Source organism: Bactrocera neohumeralis, chromosome 4 (assembly GCF_024586455.1).
Source record: "Bactrocera neohumeralis isolate Rockhampton chromosome 4, APGP_CSIRO_Bneo_wtdbg2-racon-allhic-juicebox.fasta_v2, whole genome shotgun sequence".
In the NCBI taxonomy this organism is placed as follows: Eukaryota; Metazoa; Arthropoda; class Insecta; order Diptera; family Tephritidae; genus Bactrocera; species Bactrocera neohumeralis.
The window spans coordinates 79,255,084-79,278,087 of NC_065921.1; the positions used below are offsets into that span (position 1 = coordinate 79,255,084).

A 23,004-nucleotide genomic window follows, 5' to 3' on the forward strand; every position below is an offset into this window, starting at 1 on the left:
CCAACCGTTAAGATATTAACGGTTGAAGTTTGATTATTTTTGGGAAAATTTTTTTTTCTTATGAATTTTATAACTCAATGAAAAAAAATTTTTATGAATAGATTTTTGGAGAGGCTTTCTTAGAGGTGTCTAGGAACCTATTTTTCGAGTACCAAACGGAAAAAAATTTTTTTTTGATCCACCCTAATATGCATTGATGTTTGACGATGAATATCTCGTAAACGCTTAACTTAATCGAAATATCACTATGTGTTTCATCATTCATAATAATTAGAGGTGTCTAGGAACCTATTTTTGCGAGTACCAATTGAAAAAAAAAAAATTTTTTTTTGAATCAACCTAATGTACATACATATATTAATGTCAGGTCGGCTAGACCAGCAAGAGTAATCAAGCGCACGTTTTGACCCACACGTTTCTGATTGTCTTTATTGCTTGCCAAAAAAAAAACTCTAGCAAAATTAGCTTGTAGCTCAGTGAACGGCAGCGCCTAGTTCATCACAAAAGTTCCGCAGCGGAAGTTGCATTTACATATCTTTGATCTGCACGCTTAACAACATTTGAACCGCACTAAACTGAAGTGGCGTGCGGCAAAGTTGTGCGAATTCGATTTTTAATCAAAATTATTTTGTTATCTAATTTTGAAAAAAAAAGTAAAAAGAAAAATGGACAAAAAATGAGGCAATTTTTGAATGAAGTTAATGAAGCAATGCTGCTAAGTAGATTTTATAGCCGATTTTAGTAGCGCAATTTAAATAATTGCTTGCACAATTAAAGTATTTGAGGCAAATAAACGCTGTATTAATTGAAATGCCAATAAAATATAATTTCGATTCATATAAGCCGTGTATTTACGATATGCTTTTCTGCAAGTTTTTGAAAGTGGTTGTCAGTCAAGTATGCAAATAATCAGCTAAATAAACAACGACTTGGTAACGTCAATCATTTAAACACAATACTTGTGAATATACATATATTCATACAAATATTATATATTGTACATAAGTATATGTGTATATGCCTTTGTGTTCGAAGCGCTTCATTCACTATGCTTCTTATGGGCATTTTCAATTAAATAAACAATCAAACAAAGACTTCTGTCAACAAATATACACCCATAGAGTTAAGCGATCAGCTGAGCCTCAGCAGAAGCGAGCGAGTGAATCGAACTATGAAATAGATTTAAAAAATATATACATATCTACAAGTATATCAGCAACAAACGCACCAAATCAGTCAACATTGATTTGCACTTATTGGCCAAAAGAAACCTGTTGTTAGCTTGCCTGTTATTGCTGCCGCTCTTGTTGTCGAAAACAAATGAATGATATCGTTGAAGTTTCGTAGCGCACATCTGTTGGCTTTTATCATAACGGCATTGCAGCGACCGCGCCTCAATTTGATTGCATAATTAATTTTATATTTATGCATGACAACAACAGCAACAGCAGCAGCAGCAGCAATAGCTAAGCGACATTCTAATAATATTATGTTTGAGGTTAAGCAGAAGCAGGTTAGACAGCGAGACTGCGCAGTGGAGCAATGTTTATAAATATATGAGTATTAGGGTGATTCAAAAATTTTTTTTTTTTTTTCAATTGGTACTCGCAAAAATAGGTTCCTAGACACCTCTAAGAAAGCCTCTCCAAATATGAGTTTTTAATTTTAACGGGAAGGTCCTCCGCCTAACGGTTCTCTATTTTTTCTTATTATCATATAGAAAAATTTATATCTCGCTTCCAACTACTTGAAAAAATATCTTGTTAATTAGGTTTTGTAGGAAATTGAATGATCTAAAATACGGTCTTTTATGATTTTTTCGTAAACCCAAACATTTAAAAGATATTAACGGTTGAAATTTGATTATTTTTGGGAAAATTTTTTTTTCTTATGAATTTTATAACTCAATGAAAAAAAAATTTTATGAATAGATTTTTGGAGAGGCTTTCTTAGAGGTGTCTAGGCTATTTTTGCGAGTACCAATTGAAAAAAAAAAAAATTTTTGAATCACCCTAATGAGTATGCATATTTACTATTAAGAAATATTAAAAATGCACAGGTGTGCTTGCATATGCTAGGAAATTAAAATTAACAAAAATTAAAACAAAAAAAAAACAGCAAATTTTTGTTTTATAATATTTTTTTAATTGATTTGCACTTATTGGCATTTATGTGTATAATTTAATAATTATTTTTAAAAACAAAAATCAAAAAAATAAAAATTAAAAAAAAGCAGCATTTTTTTTTATTTTTGGATATATTATTTCTTAATTTTTTCAATTTTTTTGAATGCCAGAAATGCAACCTTCTTTGATTAACTGTCCATTGGGTCAACATTGAAAAGGCGGAGAAAAAGTTGTTCTCCAAATTTTCTAATTAGTTTCCTAAATTTTTTATTTTATTCAATTTGCTTAACATTGCCAAGTGGATGAAGATTCAGATGTCAGTATGGAGTAATGGACCCCCCTGGTACAACTCTAGTAGTTTTTGCTGGTGATCAATTGGCCATTAAACTTAAAGTAAGAAAGAACGTTAACTTCGGTTGCAGCTAAGTTATAATACTCTTCACAGGTGTTTTTTCTAGCATACGCTCGTGTTCCCGGCGACATTTGGTTTCAACAAGACGGCACCACTTTCCACACATCCCATCAGCCAATGCGTTTATTGCGAGAAAATTCGGTGAGCAGATAATTTCACGTTTTGGGCGGGTCGATTGGCCACCAAGATCGTGTGAGATCATAGACTTTTATCTGTCGAGATATGTTTGTAAAGTCTAAAGTCTATGTGGACAAACCCGCTTCGATACGGAGCTTGGAGCAAAACATCACGCGAGTCATTTGCCAGTTATCAGTTGTAATGCTTGAAGAAATCATCAAAAATTGTACTCGACGGATGGACCATCTGAGAGGTAGCCGCAGCCAATATTTTAATCTTCAAAAAATTACTGACAAAGAATGCTATTTGGAAATATAATAAACACTCACGATTAAATTTTATAGTTTCTGTGTTTTTTCTTTAAAAAAAGTAGGCAACCTCGAAATGAATCACCCTATATATGCTATAGTAGTTATCGGTTTCGATAAATTAGCAGTTTCTGAGTGCGAAAATAATGGCTGTAACTCATTAAGCTGATCATTTTTATGTAGAGTGGCCCCAAATTTTTGCTTCCCTGATCAGGATATTAAAATTCCCACCTGGCTCACGTGAACTTATAGTATGTATAATGAGCTTATTGCTTCCCGAGCTCTTCGATTTGTAGTCTTTAGGCAGTTTGGAAAGTAAGGAAGGCGACGTTCAGACTTTTTCTTTCAATTTCGGTTATCTAATTATCATGTTTTCAGGATTCAAGGAAGGAAAGAAATGTTGAAATATTAAATAAAGTTCCGTTATTTGGAATGTGAGAGTAGTTTCTTCAATGATTTAATTTTTTCTAAGGTTGGTGGAGTTGTTTGCAGGTTATATGTGCAGCCTTTAAGTGAGCTTGATCCAATCATGTGGGGACTATATCTGGATCTAACCTAATTTTCATCACTAGATGATTGTATAGGCCGCCTTACCTCTATTTGTAGCAGTAGGCTTTCGTCGGCAAAAATATAATCTTAGACACAGCTTAGATCTCCATCTGATGCCGCTAAATGAATAGTTAAGAAAAACGTCAATTTGTGATCTTTTGATTTTCTTTTCCACTTTCCGTAATTTTTGAAAATTTGTTATTGTTTGTATATTCATAAAGCTCTTTGAAGCTCTAAAAACTTCACTAACTATGTGCCCCAACTCGAATATTTCATTTTAACTTAACGAAACCTAGCATAACCTTATTACCCTTAACTAATTTAACGCAATAAAATCTAGTGAAACTTATCTTTTCTAAACTAACTCAAGCCAAGATAGGCAGGTTGAGTAGATTGAGTAGATGTCTGATGACTTATTTAGGAGGCCCATTGTGAAACCATCGGTACTAAAATCAACCAAAATCTATATTATATCCGCTCTGAACAACTCTATGCTCTGGAGGAAGTTTATCGATTACATCGTCAAGAAGCGCTTGATCGATAGTTGTCATTCTTTTCCTATACAAAGCCTTGCATTCGGATAGAAGATGTTCCATAGTTGCTTCTGCTTCTAACTTTCGACAGCTTCTACAATAGTCATCAAATGGTGCTCCCAGTCTGGTTGCATTTTTGCCAATTGGACAGTGACCTAGTTGCAACAGGTTTTGCACTCCTACTAGAGTTCCTATGTCATCTCTTTGGATAATAGTTCGTGCTTGACTCCACTGAGACTCAGCCAAATTTATAACATGTCTGTCGATTAGCTACAAGTAATCACAGGTATTTAGATATTTATTTTTCGAAGTCTAGTTGTAGGTTGAAGGATGGGGTCATGTCAGTCTAAAAGTTGACTTCGTTGAGTACTTAAACTAGTTTAATACATTTTTTCCAGAAGATCTACGATACCCAACTCTGAGTTTTGATCAAGCCTCATATTTCAGTTGACTGTATTTAGAAGCTTTGCATTTAAATTTAGTGACTGTTCGCAATGCTGAAAAAATAAATTCTGCAAATAAGTAAACCTATGAAATTCATTTAATAAATAAGCTCAGAATACGTATCTACTTAATTTGAATATTTAATGAGCAATTAACCCATCCTGCAGTAGTACCATTATTTACTACTATTAATTTTCATTAATCGTTGTTTGTTTCAAATTACGAGAAAATGATTTCACTGACAGCTTTTTATTGGGAAATAATTACGCGCTGCCTCAGACCAAATTACGCAGAGACTCGGAACGTATTACCTGCGAGCAATCGAGCAATTGCAGAAGCTGTGGAATAGTTGTTAATTGCATATTTATTATATAAATTACACTCGTGCGCATTAGTTCGCCTCAAATGAAAAGTAATTAATCATTCGTATTGGCAAAAGCGACACGGCGGCAGTTCTAATGGATCATGGTGTCTTGATGTCATAAAAATTTGCTTAAAAATTACATTATTCACTGATCGCAAGCAAATGATCGTGCTGAGAGAACAAAGGAATATTTAATGTCATAAACCACGCTGCCTTCCGGGCACATTAATTGTGAACTAAATGTTGATGAACCGCGTGTATGATTAAGAATTAATGATATTAGGTGATAATTATTGAAAAATATATAATGGACAAGCGAAACCATTGTTGAAAGCAGAGGCAATAGAATACCGTAAAAAAAATATCTGAGGCAGACATAATATTTTTACTGCGAATTTTGAAAAAAAAAGCAGTTAAAGAGCAGTAATTCGCAAAACCCTTTAGAGGCATCCACAAGTCCGAAAGCAGCGCTGCAGTTTACCCAATTTGGCTTTCTCGGGTTAGCAGAAGATATCTGTTTTATGATATAAGAGTTCATGTCTGTAGTGTGTATTGACCCATAAGGCTGCCTTCTAAAAGTTCTGAAGCTTCTTCAACCCCATACACGTGTCCAATTTATTGATATATTATTGTTGTTGTAGCAGCAGGAAACATTTCTGAAATAATTTTGTAGAATGATACTTGACAGTGCTTGGCCGAATAAAAATTCGGGTCCATTTCGGGTTATGTAGATCCGACTGTTGGTGGAACGGTATCGATAACTTCCTTGTCGTTGACATTCATGCTGTTCTCTTGCGGTTCAGAAGCCTTTGATATTGCTTACGATACTCGGATATCACATAATCGAAATAAATTTGAAGAATGCTGGCGTGTTGACAGTCCATGGTCGATTAAAAATTCGTATCTATTCTGGGTTATGTTTCTTGCTAATCTCTGTCGATTATGAAGTTTTTGATATTGTCCCTATACTTCGAGATGACATTTATCGATGATTTTATTGGAAAAGCAATTTAAATATTGTCTATCCAACCATGAAAAATCTTATCGTTTCATTTGTTTGATTCTCTGATAAGATTTTGGCGTAATTTTTCAAAAAATGTTGAGCTCGAGTTCTGAAGACACTAGTCCCTACTACAATCTCCAACAAATTTATCGATGATTTTGTCCGAAAAGCAATTCAGATCCTTATTTCTTACAAAACCTAATGTAAAAATAATGATTAATTTGTCTAAGTTCTCTGATATGACTTTCGCGCACTTCTCTAGACTAATTCTTAACTCTAGCTCGGTAGATACTAGTCACACCTACAATTTCCAAGAAAGTTATCGATACCTTTGTACGAAAAACTATTCATATACACTTTCTATAAAAAAAACTACAGTATAAATATCGATTAATTTGATAATTGAGTTCAATAAAACTTACCGGAAGTATATCGATTAAATTGTACCGATATATAATATTTATCGATAACCGATTACTAATGAAAAATTAATGGAAAACAAAAATCAGAAATTTCTCGATTGAAATATTAAGAAACTAGTCACATTTGATTTATACACAAAATTTATCGGTTCATTAGTGAAATTTAACGAAAAAAAAATCTTCATTATTTTTCAAATCTATAAAAAAAAATTTATTAATTGCATAAACTCACTTTTTATAAAAGTTATCGAAATTTTATCGATTTATGTTATCGATAAATTAGTAATATATTAATTTAAACACATATATAGCGAAAATTCTATTATTTTATACACACTCTTTTTATAAGAACTATCGAATTTTTATCGATTTATGTTATCGATATTTTTTTATTATATTAACTTAAGCATATATGTATATGCAAAAATTCGCTTATTTTCAACACTATTTTTATTAAAGTAATCGAATTTTATCGATTTATGTTATCGATAAATTAGTGATACATTTTTTAAGCATATAAAAACAACAACAACTATATAGCGAAAATTCTTTTATTTTCATACACTCACTTTTTATAAGAGTTATCAAAATTTTATCGATTCATGTTATCGACAAATTATTATTATATGAATTTTAGCATATAAATAACAACAGAAAGACAAACAATTAAACACTAAAGAGGCATTGAAAGACCACCAAATCGATTCTTCTATGTCTCGTAATATGTATTTTTACATTTAAATATCTTTACTAATATTAATCGTATTCGATTTACCGATGCGTCATAAACTGCTACATAAATCTCGTGCAAAAAATACGCGGCCGCTTTTGAAAGGAAATCAATAAAAATGCTAAATAATATCCAAAGTGAAGACTTCTGGTTTGCCAAATTAAAGAAAATCGTTTAAAAACAACAACAACTTTAACAGAAGTCCGATAACTCACACCGAAATTGGTGATTGGTCTTCTTTTGTCAGTTTTTTTCCTCTAGAATCGTGTTTCCATTATGCGTGACGGGCACGAACAAAGCCAACGACAATGAAATATAAGTAGTGACAAGCATGGAAAAAATCGTAACGTAGATAGATTAAAAAATCGTTAACAAGTCGGCTATTAATCATAAGCGAAGAGAACGTAAAACAAGCAAGACTATGCATACATACTTATGTATATGTACTATGTCCATACATAGATCGATTGACTATTACTACTAAAATTTAATATTCTTTACAATCTTTATTAAATACACATGTAGATGTGTATTAATAGCTGCTAAGGGCTTAAATTTGACAAGTATCGATGTGTGTAGTTTCTTGAACTCTGCCCTAGTAACCAACTTTGTGATAGTCACAAAGCCAAAAGGCAATTTATTAGTTGTAATCACAAAAACCCTAAGCTCTTTAGGCTGTCAAGCGAACGCTGGCCCTTCCGGTTTAGCTGCTTATGTTTGAATATTGATTGGCATTTAGAAGATTAAGTGCTTGTAGTTTTATAAATTAAGTGTTGATGTCGATTGGGTTGATCCCATACACAATTATTACATATTATATAGTATATCATGTTCATTACCAATTTGATGTAACTTTAACAATGTCTGACGTTTTGTATTAATATTTTGAATAGTTGTAATTATTGAACAGATTACCACCCATTATTTACAGCATCGTTTTGAGAAACCGCAAAGTAATTATATAACTCACTTTGATTCATTATGCTGCTATGTGAGCTTCTTAAATTTAATTCTCTTGTCATTACAAGTTAAATTTTAAGGAAGTAATAACTAATCAAGAGTTAATTTTGATTTAACAGACTTTGGCGAGTGACGAATCGAAAAAATAACCAATAAAAATCAAATAAACTGATTTAATGTAATAAAAGTTTGCATCTGGATTCACCAAAAGACAAAGAACGGTGAATAGAACAAGAAACTGGTATAAACTACGCATATACTGGCTTAACAACCATAAACTGGCTTCGATTAACTAAGTAGAACTTAGAAATCATGAATTAAATAAATTAATCACATAAGTGCAATTGGTATAAATTGAATAAAAGTAGTTACTGCTTCACTAAGTCTTGGAGTGTGCCCAATCGAACAAATAATCAATGTGAATACAATAAACTGGCATAAATTATGGGAAGTTTTTATTTTTTGGCAGATCTTTGAGAGAGGTGAAATGAGAAAAGAACTGATATAAACATAACAGAAAAGCGAATTAAAAAATAAGAAAGATTTTTCGATTTACAAGACTTATGTTTAATTTTGAACGGAGCAAATAACTGGTATAAATGCAACTGGTATAAACTCAGCTAGTATAAATACCAGTTACATTAATCGTTTAAATTTATACCAGTTATATTTATACCAGTTAAATGCATACCACTAAAATTTATGCCAGTCTAATTCATACCAGTTAAATTTATACCAGTTTAATTTATACCAGTTTAATTTATACCAGTTTAATTTATACCAGTTTAATTTATACCAGTTTAATTTATACCAGTTTAATTTATACCAGTGCAATAAGTGAAATTGCTATAAATCAAATAGATATTCTGGGCTTACCAGACTTTGAAGAGAGTGGAATCGAAAAACAATCTAAATGTCATATGCAGCCATAAGCAAATAAAAGTTTTCAACTATGCACCGGGCCTGTGAGAGTAACCAATTGCACAAACAATTGACACATATTGAAGCAACTGGTATTATGAAATATGAGAAAATTAACATGAGCATTAAGCAGGATGACTTAGTTGATGATTTTATAAATTTTTTGAACAAAAAGGAGAAAGCAAAGGCACTTAGAAGCGAATCGAAAATGGCTAGTAAATTTCTCCAGAAAACTACGTCAGAAACAGAATAAATGCTGTAATGAATAGATTAGCTAAATAATAAAATAATAGATTTGTATCAGAAACAGAAATTTCTTTAGAAAAGGTATTTGTATAGATTCTGAAACAGAATCGGATCTTGAAACAAAAAAAGATTCGGAAACGAAATAAAAAAATTATTTTTCTATTAGGCAATGTAATTCTGAAACAGTAAAAATAATTGTGCATTAGGCTAAGTGGAGACCTATTAGATATAAAATAATAATAAATAGCCAGCAAATATGAACAGAAACAGAAATCATTCTTAGCCCAAACAATGTTCAGTTAAAACAGAAAACGTGCTGAACACAGAAACTGAATTTGTAAACAGAAACAGAAAAGAGCATGCGACAAGAATAGAAGCTAATCTCATATCTGAGTATAGATTTACTTTTGTTAATGGGAATATGGTATAAAGAGAAGGATTGCCTGTTAGGTTAGGTAAGAATGTACTGAGGGGAGAGAAACTTTCTTGCTGTTTCGTATTCGCTAAATTCCATAAAATGAGGCCTGCAGAAGTTTACGAACCTCAGTAATTATGTTTTTTTGGACTGTCTCAACTGATTTGATTTAAATCTGATCGATTAATATGAAGATCGGTGATTGAAAACGGTAAAAGTAGACCGAAAATCGGTTAACCGAGAACTGAGTAATTGAAAACGGTAAATTTAGGTCTCCATACGTATATGCTTTAGGGAATTCTCGGTATTCCGTTTACAATACAACTCCGTTCTAATTAAGAAAATTTTTTTGGCCATTCATCATTACCTTTTTTGATTTTTTTGACTATTCATGACCGCATTTTTACGTACCTACACAAACTGTTACCTCTAAATTCATTCTCTCCGTTGCTTGATACTGCAATTAAGATTACGTCAGCGGTAATTACGTTAGCTGACTTCAATTAATGGCATCGATGAGTCTTTTATTTCGCGGAAGAACAATAGCAATTGAACTGGCAGTTATCATAAAAATGGTTCAGTTAAATTGTGTAGAGAAATACCCGCACAAGACGCCTCTTTAAATTTGACTAGCCAATTCTAAATAAACAAAGAAGCTGAAAAAAACCCACACTGGACGCGTATAAAGCTTCTTCCAGGTGATGATGATACTAGCATTTAGTACTTCGCATGGCGTCTGAGTGGGCAACGTAGGAATGCGGCATGAAGTGTCGAGCTCTAGTTGAGCGTTGACCTTGATTGAAAGTGTTTTTGAAGCCGGCTGTGGGTTGCCACTTCAGTTGCCATATTTAGAATAAATGAAGTGAGTATAACTAGTTTCAGAAATTGGCAATAGACATTCGTTTTTTTGATAATCTTTATTCATTTTCTAAAATCCATTTTTATTATTAGTATTTGATTCATTTATTATGTATGTGATTTCGTTACGCCGCATCAATTTTGTAAATTAATTAATCTTTAGTGTCTTTTTGGTTCTCCGCTCTCCTTTATGACACCCGATAGCAAACCGCCTTTCGCAACTGGTTCCAAGTTAGTGGATGACGTAGAGTGTGTGGAGGAATTTCGTGAGCTTATGGTGTAATTTTTGCCTTAGCGAGATGATTTATGTTAGGCATGAGAATTTTTAATAGGCAAGGAATTTTTGCTCAACATAATCGTGAATGACGCACTAATCGTATTAAAATTTTATGGAAATACTATACCTCATACTTAGAAGTAGGCTTAGCACCCATACTAATGCTTTGATGTGAACCCTGTTTCTTATGTGACCATACTAATGATTAGATTAAAAATATAACACCAATTTTTTCTTAGAAACCTTTATGTTGAATCAGATGTATGATTTAAGCTTTTAAGCTCTTTCTAAATCGGTTGAGATAATATTTAAGCGCACAGAAACTTTTTCGCAGAATCTAGACGATTTTCGACAGGCAAAGTTAAATTGTCAACCGTGCAAAGTGAATTCACTTAACTAGTAATAAGAAGTGGTATGAGCTCTTACAATGAGCTTCAGAAATGCTGAAAGCTCGCAAAAGCTCTTCAGCTGCACAGCATTTTTGTACGAATCCGTAATTTTTTTCAGCGAAAAGTTTCTTGTTAAGACGGGCTTCAAAGTTCCACAAAAATATCAAAGTGACAAAAGGCAATTTCCTGCTCTGAGTTCAGAGTTTATGGCCGAATAAAAATGCGTTTGACTAAGTAGATTCGACCGCAGTGGAAGTGACTTACATAGATCCTTTTCAACTTGATAATCGTGCTTTATACTATGATTGGTATAGGCGCAACGGTAGACCTTGGGCTTCTGTTGAAATGTACGACCTTGACTGACAGACTTTCCTTCTTTTTTTTCAGAAATATGATATTCTGTCCTCATAGTGTAAAATACCAAGGGTTTTTTCATAAGTTTGACGAATTCCAATTATGTTTTACTGAATTCGAATTATCTCAGAGATATGGTTATTAAACGGCACACAACTTCTCATATTTTCCCTTATGTCACCAAGAACTCAATTGAAAAACTCACAGGGTTGAGCTTAGTCTCTATCGAATACAAATTTCCAATATTTTCAGGATGAGTTCTTCATATATAAATATTCAAGCAATGTTTAGTTCACTCATTAAATGAAGACCTACTGGCATTTTGTGCATTTTATCAGGTATGCAACTAAGTTTTCATTGCTTTTTAATGCAATTTTATTGTAAGGAAATGGTTACAAATGAATTATTGCCCATCGCTAGTCACAAGTTTTTTCCATCTTTCTGGTCACAATGGTAAAACTATTCATCTTGTAATGTTATCCAAGAATCGAACCATTCTTCGTTGACTTCTTGTGATTGGAACCGCTTCTAAGCCAGACCAAGTATCATCGAACGAAACAAATAATAATCGGATGGTAGAATATCTGGGCAATGTTATGGGTGGCGTACGATTTTCCATTTAACCCAAACCCAAGTTCCTTGTTTCTGAATCATTCTCAGCGCATTTAGTGGCTTTAAAATGACTTCACGGCTAACTCTAAATGCAGGAGCATGCTTTCCTGCATTCAACACGAATCGTCTTCGAGAAACATCTCCGATTCACCGTCTTCGAATATTTTTGGCTATTCTTCACGCGGACCGTCGTTAATATGGAAATTGCCGTCTTTGTGACGAAATCATTCACGTCACGTTGTTTCACTTGGGGCTCAGTAAACTTTATGGAGTTCACAATGTGTTTTAGCCACCAATTTCTTGGACTAAAAGAAGAAAATCAAGACTTTCCGCAAATGACAATTATTTAACATAAATGGGACATATTCGTACAGCCAAAAGTACTGCACCATAATTTTTGGTTAGTCTTTAGTTTGAGTCCAATACTTTTCATCACAATTTCTGAAAACAAAGAAATTAAGCACAATTAAGTGCTCTCATCTCCATCCAGGTCGTTGATTCGGCTCATCAGAGAAAGTAGTTTTTTATGAAACCGCACATAATTATTGTCATTCCTGTGTCCTTCCAGGAAAATATATAGAAAAAGAGTTGTGTTTTTTTTCGACACTTTTAACTCACTGCTGTTTGGAATCAATTGCGCTCTTCACTAATTATATGACGGAAAGAGTTCACAAAGCTATTCTCGAATTGATCAACAAATACAGAATCCATCTGCGAACTGATGTTTCTTCGAGTAATTTATGGGTTTCTGCACCTCAGAGCACTATCAGCCGCAAATTGTTTGGCAAGAGCGTACGCAAAGTGATTTAAGGGTTTCTTGGTCATTTCGAACGAATAGAGAACCGTAGAGTATTGTCTGTTTAGAGCACTTACTGCTGCTTAGATCTAGCGGCCTATTTTGTGATTATAGAGAAGAACTAACTACACAAAAGTGTTGTGGACTCCAAAATATGAACGCAGAGACTGCTTTGATCTGTCATGAGTGTTCAAGGACTTGAAAGCATTTTTTGATAAACTTAAGTCTGAAATACTTCTTGGATAGAGCCTCAACTACGGTTTGTTTGCACCTCTCACTTTTCTGTGAGGATTATTTCTGATGCGAGCGGCTGGTACAAAACTTCGGCCTAGAAACACACTTACCCATGTCTCACAGTTCATCGCTCTTAGATTTTTTTGCTCAAGCAATCATTTACCTAGAAGGTGTTAAGTTTATTTTACTTTAATTATATATGTATGTAATTAACCAAATGAGTTTTAATTAAAAGCTCGTGTTAGATAATTGTATATGCTGTTATTAACTCGTTTCTTATCAGAAGATATTAAATTTTGTGTTAAAAAGTTAACGCAGTTAGCGTCAAGAAGAACATCTGCTTAACAAAAACAACTATACGATCAATCAAATCGCAAATTTGCGTAGAATGTGAGAACATAAATCTACTTCGTGAAAAATTGCCATTCACTTCGAGTTGCGGTTATTCCGAAGAAACAAAATTATAAAAAAATAAAAAATAATAAAAAGTTAAAAAATATAATAAAAAAAATTAAAAATCAGAAAAAATATTTATATATGCATATATGTATAGAAAAAATAATAGAAATGATAAAAAGACGCAGAAAAAAGTTTCCGATGACTGTGTTTTATCATATATACACACAGACATACTCTAGATAACTGTCGTGTGGCACTACGAAATTCTTGAAGAACACTACTTAACATCACTTAATACAATATATACTTATATATGTACATATACATATAACACATACACACGCATATACATACATAAATCTAAACATATACCGTTCTCTAGACAGAACCAACCAACGCGTGACTGCCAAATAAGTCCACTTGAACGCATTAACACAAAATAAAATCACAAAAAATTAATGCAAACACATTCGAATCGAATGAGGAAAAACATTCGTTAACCGTTATGTTGTTGTTGTACATCATTAAAAATTTACATACATACTTATGTGGATGTATTTGGAGTGTGGCAATGACTTCAATAACTGAGATATGCAGCCGAATTGAGTGAGAAAAGGTGTTAGCCGTTGATGAGCCACGGCACGCAAATGATGTACAACAACAACAACTCGAAGAATCGTCAAATAGTAGTACAAAAAAGTCATTAAAATAATTTACATATGACAACTTGAGAGTTTCGCATGCTTCTGCATACATACATACATATGTTTGTAATTATGTGTCTTCAACTGCGATTGCTTGCAGCTAGTTTAATGGAAAAACATACATACATATATGAGGAACCCTTTTAAGTTCAACGATTAAGAAGGCATTAAACGGAGGTTTTATTAAGCAGAATTGGCAAGCCAAAGAAGGTAGTTACTCCGAATTACTCCAAAAACTATTCTAAATTATTTCGAGAAAACTTGTTGTGTTTCTTACATTATTAATATGATAAGCGAAAAAGAAATTACTCCGAAAGTTATTCCGAATTACTCCGAAAACGATTTTTGCGTTTTATGCTGTGTTTAACTCCTCAGAGATGGGGTATTTCGGAAAGAAATTTTCCGAAAATTGGCAGACGAATTACTCCGAAAAAATGTACAAATTACTTCGAAAATTTTTCTAAATTACAATGAAAAATCATTTGCCGCGTATAACATTATTGGCTTGGAAAGCGAATTAAACTGATTACTCCGAAAATGATTTTTTGCATTTATTGCTGTGGTCAACTCCTCAGGGACGGGGTATTTTCGAAAGAGATATTCCTAAGCTTAGCAGGGAATTTTTGTATCTATGTAGATTTACACCAACATTGAAAACAATCTGTAGACTTCTTTCGAATGCATGACCCATTACTCCGAATCAGTGAACTACCAAAATTTGAAGTAATTTTCTCTTTCCCTTTTTGAAACCAGAGAAAATTCGTTATAAAACAGTAGAGCATTTACATTGTACACATGCCGTCAAATATTTCGGAGGTAGGATTGCAATGACTTCTGTTTCCACTTACCAAACTCAACAATCAATATAAGCTGTAAGCCATTAACTAATTAATTAACTCCCTACAACAACGAAATACCTAAATCAAATATTTGAAAAAATTGATATATCAATAGTTTATAATTTTGCAAAAATTGCTTGCGTCCTACTTTTAAACAACTAAAGATTAATGAAAGCTATCCAAAACATATGCAGTTTTTCTACTCCGCCCTCGGCTTTTAATCGCTTTTTAAATTAAGACATTTTACTAATAATCGCAATAATATGTAAAACAGCTTACCATTATTCTCCGACATGTTTACAACAATGCTTGAGTACCCACCTATGAAGCCAACAATGGCATTATACTATTATAACAACAATATACCCACGGCGTTGACTTGATGGAAGATAAACAAATTATTTTAATTTTCCGCTTATAATTCCCACCGCTAAGCCAAAGAGTCTCTTGTGAACGCACTCAATGCATTAAGATTTTGTAAAAAAAAAAAAAGACGGTGGCACAAAACGTAACTGGTTGTTTGTTATCACAACAAGTGGTGATAATTGTAGCCGAAAAGCATCCGAAATGCAACTTCTGTCTGTCCATTTGTCACTGGTTTGAAAGTGGGCGCTGCAGCGCCATAGGGGTATTCACGAGTTAGTGTATTAAAATGTGACGAAACAGTAAATTTTGTACACTAGTTTTGGTGGTGAACAGCTGGTGAGTTTGTGTTATAATATGTTATGTTCGATTACGGTACTTTTTAAGCATTTACCATATACAGCTTCTGCAAGCATTACCAATGGACTCCATTCCCACCCAACCCTACCAATGGAATCCAAAAATTTTGATGGATTTTAGTCTCAAAATACTTAAATTTTATACGAATGGTCTCCAAATTGTTTTGCGAGATCAAGGCTTAAACATTCGGAAGCTCACACATTCAGAGATCTCACCAGCTCCGTGGAATATAAATTAAATGCTTAAGTATCATATTGCCACAAAGCGTTTTGCTGACTTAAAAGATCGAATACAGAAGTTCAATTTTTACGACTTCACAAAGGACTGAATACAGTAGTCCAATTCTGACCTCCGGATCAGTTATCGAACCTAAACTAATCTAACCTATGTCTCAAAATTAAATGTATACTATCGGAGTACGGATACAAGAGACTTGATATTTTCCTTTAGTATTCATTGAGATCCCTCTCTGTTTGGATACGTAGCTACCTAGACTCTTCACCATTTATATGATCAGCTAATACCACTGAAGAAAGTTTTGCCTAATTTTCATTAAATTAAGAAATTAGCTCGAAGGTTCAAAGATACCTAACGAAAATCATGTAATCCATGGGTCCTTTTCGACCGATAGAACAGCCTTTGCCTTTTTCTGAGCAGGTGCTGGATAAAGTCTAACATTTCGGCTGAAACTCTGGTGGGTAATAGTGGATCTATGCTGCGTCGACAATCACGAAACTACACGGAAGCTGTGCCGACTGTGGTTTAAAAGTGTCACACACTCCGAAGTGAATGGGTATTCATTCAATCATAATCGGCGTATTCTACCAAGCTCTTCAGAGCCGTTATTATTTTTAATTAAGCCACTAAGGTTTAACAGATCTCAGAACTATCCTTACCTTTTGGATTTTAGCATTTTGATTTTGGATTTTATTACGAAAAATAAAATAAAGATATGTTTGGTTGAATCGAGTGATTATATTATTATAACTTCGAGGTCAGTTTCGATGGCAGATCAAAGTGTCTACAGCCGTATTAAAGTCCCAATTAGCTTTTGCTGAATAAAGTTATTGATGTAGTGCTTTAATAATGTAGATGCCTTTATTGCAACAAGATCGATTACGGTCAGTCAAAAGATATTTCTGGAAATAAAAGGTATAGCCTTACAATATGCTGAAATATGCCTCGGGTAATATTTTTACAACTTGGCAGGGAATACTAAGTTTATCACGATGTTCGTAACACCCAAAGGAAACGTCGAAGACCCTATAAAATATACATTTATATGGTATATAAATGATCAGCATGACAAGCTGAACTAATTTAGTCATGTCCGTTTGTCCGTCTGTATATATGCGCATTACTTCCTCAGCTTTTTAAAAATTTGAAATTTCGCACACATTCTTTTCTTCCCAAAAAGCTGATCATTTGTCGAAACCGCCGATATTGGACTGCTATAGCATACAGCTGCCATACAAAATGAACGATCGGAAACCAATGCTTGTACCGAAAACTTTTTAATTTGAGAAGATATCCTCACGAAACTTCACGTGGATTTTTGTTTAAGCAAAAGGTGCTATCTTCAAAGAAATGGTTCGAATCTGACAATTATAGAATATAGCTGCCATACAAACTGAACGATCGGAATCAAGCGTTTATATGGAAAACTTTCCTATCCCCCACGAAATTTGGCTTGGATTATTAACTGAGGCAATAACATAATCTCTGAAGAATTTATTCAGATCGGTTCACTATAGCATATAGCTGCCATACAAATTGCCTTCAAAATCAAGTTCTTTATAAGGCATATTTTTCATTTGATTTTTTTGTATTACAGCTTTGCTGACACCGAAGTTTATGTTTTTTCTTATTTAAGCAAGCTTTTCAGTGTTTCGTCGTTCTCACCTAACGATCCTTTTTTTATGTTTACGCAAGTCACTCTTTCCTACACACGTGATCGTGAACACCCCTCTTGTATAAATTACCGCTCAAGCCGAAAATGCTTAGGTCACAACGCTTGTGGGCTCATATTGTTGTTGTTGCTGCATTGACCACTTGCCGCTGCTCTGTCTGCTTCTTCAGCGGCTAGCAACACCACCACCAAGCGAGTCGCTGCCGCTGCTGTTTCAGTTGCCGCCGCTATTAATTGATTTGTTGTTAGTTTATATTTGAATTAGTTTACTTTTTAATTTTGTTTGTTGATTTTGGCTGTTGTTTGCTTAAGTTGTTGTTGTGCTTTTAATGTTTTTGTTGTCTTTTTTTGTGTTGTTTTTTCTTGCTTGCTTCTTGTGTGCGTTGTCTTCAGCATAAAATTTATTTTTTTTGCTTCCCTACCTTGTTGTTGTTGTAGCCGCTCTTGGCACTTACTTCTTCATCGTCTTCGTGTTCTTCATTTCATCGATTTGACGGGGTCGCATGCCACTGCCGGCCATCAGCGCCGCTCTTTTGGCCACCACATACATATGTATAAATAACAAAGTAACTTTGTGGCTCATCATCATTTGTGTTTCGAACTCCTCGAGTGTGTGTTAGCTCGTCAAAATTCAAATATAAAACAAATCACCTTTTGGCCTTTAGAGCAAGCAGCTAATACGATCAAAATAAATACCGTAAAAATGGTAGGTGATGAGCTTTTGGTTACTTTTTAAACTGTTTTCTGTGTTTTTGAGGCCAATCAGTGCATAAAAAATGCAACGGAAGTGTTTTGTGCTAAGCAAGTTAATGGATTAAAATGATACTATAAAATCAGCGTGACTTGACCAAAGTGATTTTTGTTAAAAAAAAGTGTTTTTAAGAAAGTTTAACAAAAAAAAGATATATTTCAAGAATTTTATAAACAAATTAAAATATCCTTAACCCAAAATGGATATCCTTAATGTGAAAATTGAACATTTCTTGAAGAAAAAAAAAACTGAAACCAAAAAATGACAAATAAATGAAGAAAAATCGTCAACTTCGGCTACAACAAAGCTACAATACCCTTTACAGGTGCATTTCTTAAAGCATAAAAGGGTATAAAAAGACCTTTATCATGATTTTCAGCTTTCAATTTGTATGACAGCTATATGATATAGTAATCCGATCTGAACTATTTCTTTGGAGATTACCTTATTGCCTCGGATAATAATCCATACCAAATTTCGTGAAGATATCTTCTCAAATAAAAAAGTTGTCCATATAAGCACCTGATTTCGATCTTCAGTTTGTATGGCATATATAGTCCGATCTGACCAAATTTTATTGCCTTAGATAATGATCCATACCAAATTTCGTGAAGATATTTTCTCAAATAAAAAAGTTGTCCATATAAGCACCTCATTTCGATCGTTCAGTTTGTATGGCAGCTATATGATATAGTGATCCTATTTGAACCATTTTTTCGAATATAGCACCGTTTTATTAAGCAATAATTCTTGCAAATTTCGTAAAGATATCTCTACAAATAAATATATTTTCCATACAGGGACCTGATTTTGATCGGTCAGTTTATATGCGGTTCCAAGAATATGTAGCTGTTTGGCGAGAAAATGTCGTGTACAAAATTTCAGATCGATATCTTAAAAAGTGCTATACGAATTTGCATATGTCTCTTTAAAAGGCTCCAAAAATTCCTTTCGAGTATTTCAAGCCTTGTGCCAAACTTCAGGGTATAATTACCCTTAACCCAAAAATAGCTATCCTTCAAGTGAAGTTGAAATATTTCTTGTAGAAAAAAATCTGAATATTTAAAATCATGCAACAACGAAAAACTTCATCCCGCAATGCCAGTTTGAAGATCAAATCAATTTTGCTAAATTTCTGGATCGATCTCCCTAAAACAATCGGCATACCAAAGCTAAGCGTGTCTGCAATTCGCCGCTGATTTAAGACTAAACTTGTTTGGTAACTTTTACTTTAGTTAGCCCATCAAAAACGAGTCTTCCGCAAGCTTGACAAATGCTATAATTAGCCTCGCAGCCTTACAGTCTGTTATTCCACTCTCCTTTTTTTATTTCTGGAAAAAATACATAACTTATTATTAATAGTTTGTCGTGTTCGTAGCAGCATTCTTAATTATGTAAATTTTTAATTAGAACATTTCTCATAAACGCTGTTTCATAATACCACTTTGACTTTCTAAAAGTGCGGCAGTTGCTGGATCGAGGCATTTTGAAGAGTGTGCAAACAGGTTTTGCCATTTGAAGGTCTTGCTTGAAGGGAATGAATTTGGCAATGTTCGAAAAAAGTAGAAAATTTAATTCTGTTTCATAGTATCAATAATTGTTGAAAGAAAGAAAACTTTGGGTAACAGAAAATTGTTAAGAAATATCTAAGTGGAGCCCTTTAAAGCTTACGACATTCCCAAATTTCTTGGAAATCGATTTCGATGTAATAGGATTTATATCTAACAAACCTAATCATTATTCACTTCAATGAATCATAACTTCCAAAGAAAGCTCTAAAAAAATTTATGAAATATCTACATTAGAGCTTTTTCAAGCTTTCGATATTCCAAGCACATAATTTAGTTCCGTAAATTGAAATTTTATACGTGCATCTGGTCATTGCTTCTGAATATACATATATAGACATTTCAGTGACTAATTTGAAATTATCTCAGCTAATAAATATAATCTTGATAAGAACAAAGCGTTTATATATATGAAATCTCTCTTTAACATACTTCCTGTCTCTTATTAAAAAGCTTTTTTGTGAAATTTCGGTGACTAGTTTGAAATTATCTCAGCTAAAAAATAGGTTTTGATCAAAACAACAACAGAACAAAGGGTTTATATATGAAAGTTCTCTTTTACAGGCTTCTGGCCTCTTATGACAAAGCTTTTTTATGAAAGCTTTTCAGATTAGTTTATTATCTCAAATTATGAAAGTAAAATACAAACTAATGTCTTTTCCTAAAGCTATAGGGGAAAGATTTTGTTTGTGAAAGCTTCCTTAAGTTTATGTTATTAAATTATGGTTACAAAAATAGATATTTCCACATTTACAGATATTCATTAGAAAGCGTATTTATGAAAGCTTTTTACATTTGCAATCTTTGGTTTCACATAAAAGCTTTTCAAGCTGATGCATTTCTTCAAATTATAATGATAGATTTTCGTTTGTAACAAACTACGGTTGAATGTTCGCTAAATTAGTTTAAGCTGCAAACATTTATTATAATTTTTTTTTTTTAATTTGTAAGCTCTTTTTATTTCTATACTTAAATCCTAAGTGAAAGCTCATCGAATTGCTGCACTTCTATATAAATGTCCATGAAAAAAATCTTGAATTGAAAGCTTTTTAAAGAGAAAGTGCTATAGATTTTTATTTATAGTTTGCTCTTTCTATAAAAGCTTTAGTCATAAGCGAAAGCTCTTTTTCATAAATATGCATGAAAAAATCTTGAATTGGAGCTTTTTAATGTGACAGCTCTTTAATTTGTTAGAAATTAGTTTGCTCTTTATATACATAAACATTAATCTCAAGTGAAAGCTCTTCGAATTGTTGCACTTCCTCATCTGATCTCATGTGGAAGCTCTTCGAATTGTCGCACTTCCTGAAAATTACGCATGAAACAAAATCTTGAATTGAAAGCTTTTCAGAGTGAAAGCTCTATAAATTAGTTTGCACTTCCTATATATTAACTTCATTTTCAAGCGAAAGCTCTTTGAATTTTTGCACTTCCTCATGTGATGTGTATCAAAATAAGTCTATAAAAATTTTTGAATTTTCGTAATAAAATTTTTTTAAGTGAAAGCTCTCTAAAATAGTTTTCTCTCACTACTTGTTAACTTTCAAGTGATTGTTGCACTTCCTCATATAATATGTATGAAAACAATTCTTCAATATTTTTGAAAATTCTTTTGAAAGCTTTTTTAAGTGAAAGCTCTCAAATTTAGTTTTACCTACAAGATGTGAGTATACGAAAAGATACATTCCTTTTGAAAAAATTGCAAAAACATAGTATTGAAAGCTTTTCAAAGTGAAAGCTCTATAAATTAGTTTGCTCTTTCTACACATATATAAGTTTTAATCTCAAGCGAAAGCTCTTCGAATTTTTGCACTTCTTCATATAATGTGTGTGAAAATAAGTCTATAAATTTTTTTAATTTTCGTACGAAAGCTTTTTTAAGTGAAAGGTCTCTAAATTAGTCTTCTCTTTCTATTTATAAACTTTCAAGCGATTATTGCTCTTCCTCATATAATATGTAAGAAAAGAAGCCTACAATAATTTTGAATTTTCTTTTGAAAGCTTTTTTAAGTGAACGCTCTCTAAATTAGTTTTACAGAAAAGTTGTGGTTATATGAAAAAGTATATTTCTTTTGAAAATATTCAATTTTTCGCAAAATGCTTCGATTTTTTTCAACTCAAAAACGCAGAAAAAAACCAATTTATTGTTAATAAACTTCATATTTTCAAATATATTAAATTTTTACATACTCTCCCCACTTCTCTTGACCTCGTTTAGAAACTAATCATCCTCGCTTTCGCCATAATCGGTTGCGCCGCCGCCCAATTCGACTCGGCCACACAAGGTCCCAACCCACAGGACATCGCCACACCCGAACCCGAATATATTGACATCGACGAACCACTGCCCGCACCAGCCGCCGCGCCCATCCCAGTACAAGCTCGTTCCAGCTTCATTCCCGCACCACGTCCCGTTGCCCAACCCATCCCCATTGCGGCGCCATCCTTTGTACGTGCACCCACCCAAGCCATTCCCATTGCGGCGCCATCCTTCGTACGCGCACCCACCCAAGCGTATCTGCCACCCGGCAGCAGCCACGCACAAGGCGGACACGTCTTCAGCCCACAAGGCGGCTACCAATACAGACAAGTGCGCAGACGTTTCGTCTATCGTCGCCGTTATTAGAGCGCTGCGCACACTGTTGACTGTTAAAGTTCCAGCAAAAGCAGACACACACTAATTACAAAAACGAAGAGTTAATAGCTGTACATAGAACTGTATGTGTGGTTGTGTGTGCGGAAGCGCTTACACACACACAACCGCACGACTTTCATTAATTATTTAAAATATTATTAATTTGTAAGTTTAAATGTGAGTGAAAAAAAACTCGTTAAAATAATAAAAAATATAAAAACTAAAAAAAACTTAAGTAAATCCGTCGTTGGCTGCAAGGCCATTGCTTATTCGTACAAACAACAAATAAAACAAGTAAGGAAGCGCTAAGTTCGGTTGCAACCGAACATTTTATACTCTTGCAACTTGAACGAATCAAAGCCAGGGAAATACCTTAAGATGCAAAACGTCAACCTGAGGATCGAAC

The 23,004-nt window shown here is 33.4% G+C and overlaps 1 protein-coding gene across 1 annotated transcript; it reads left to right on the forward strand.

The window, feature by feature from the left end:
• The first annotated feature begins 2,456 nt into the window (after positions 1-2,456).
• On the forward strand, positions 2,457-22,589 carry LOC126755862 (uncharacterized). Its single transcript, XM_050468578.1, has 3 exons — positions 2,457-2,519; positions 2,572-2,679; positions 22,182-22,589. The coding sequence occupies exons 1-3, from the start codon at positions 2,457-2,459 to the stop codon at positions 22,587-22,589; spliced, it is 579 nt and encodes a 192-aa protein (XP_050324535.1).
• The last annotated feature ends 415 nt before the right edge of the window (positions 22,590-23,004 follow it).

Bases quoted from the DNA above. Each gene is read 5' to 3' on its own strand.
- LOC126755862 (XM_050468578.1), top strand. From the start codon at position 2,457: ATGGACCCCCCTGGTACAACTCTAGTAGTTTTTGCTGGTGATCAATTG. The intron at 2,520-2,571 runs GTAAGAAAGAAC...TACTCTTCACAG, and splicing joins AATTGGCCATTAAACTTAAA to GTGTTTTTTCTAGCATACGC. The intron at 2,680-22,181 runs GTGAGCAGATAA...GACCTCGTTTAG, and splicing joins GTTTATTGCGAGAAAATTCG to AAACTAATCATCCTCGCTTT.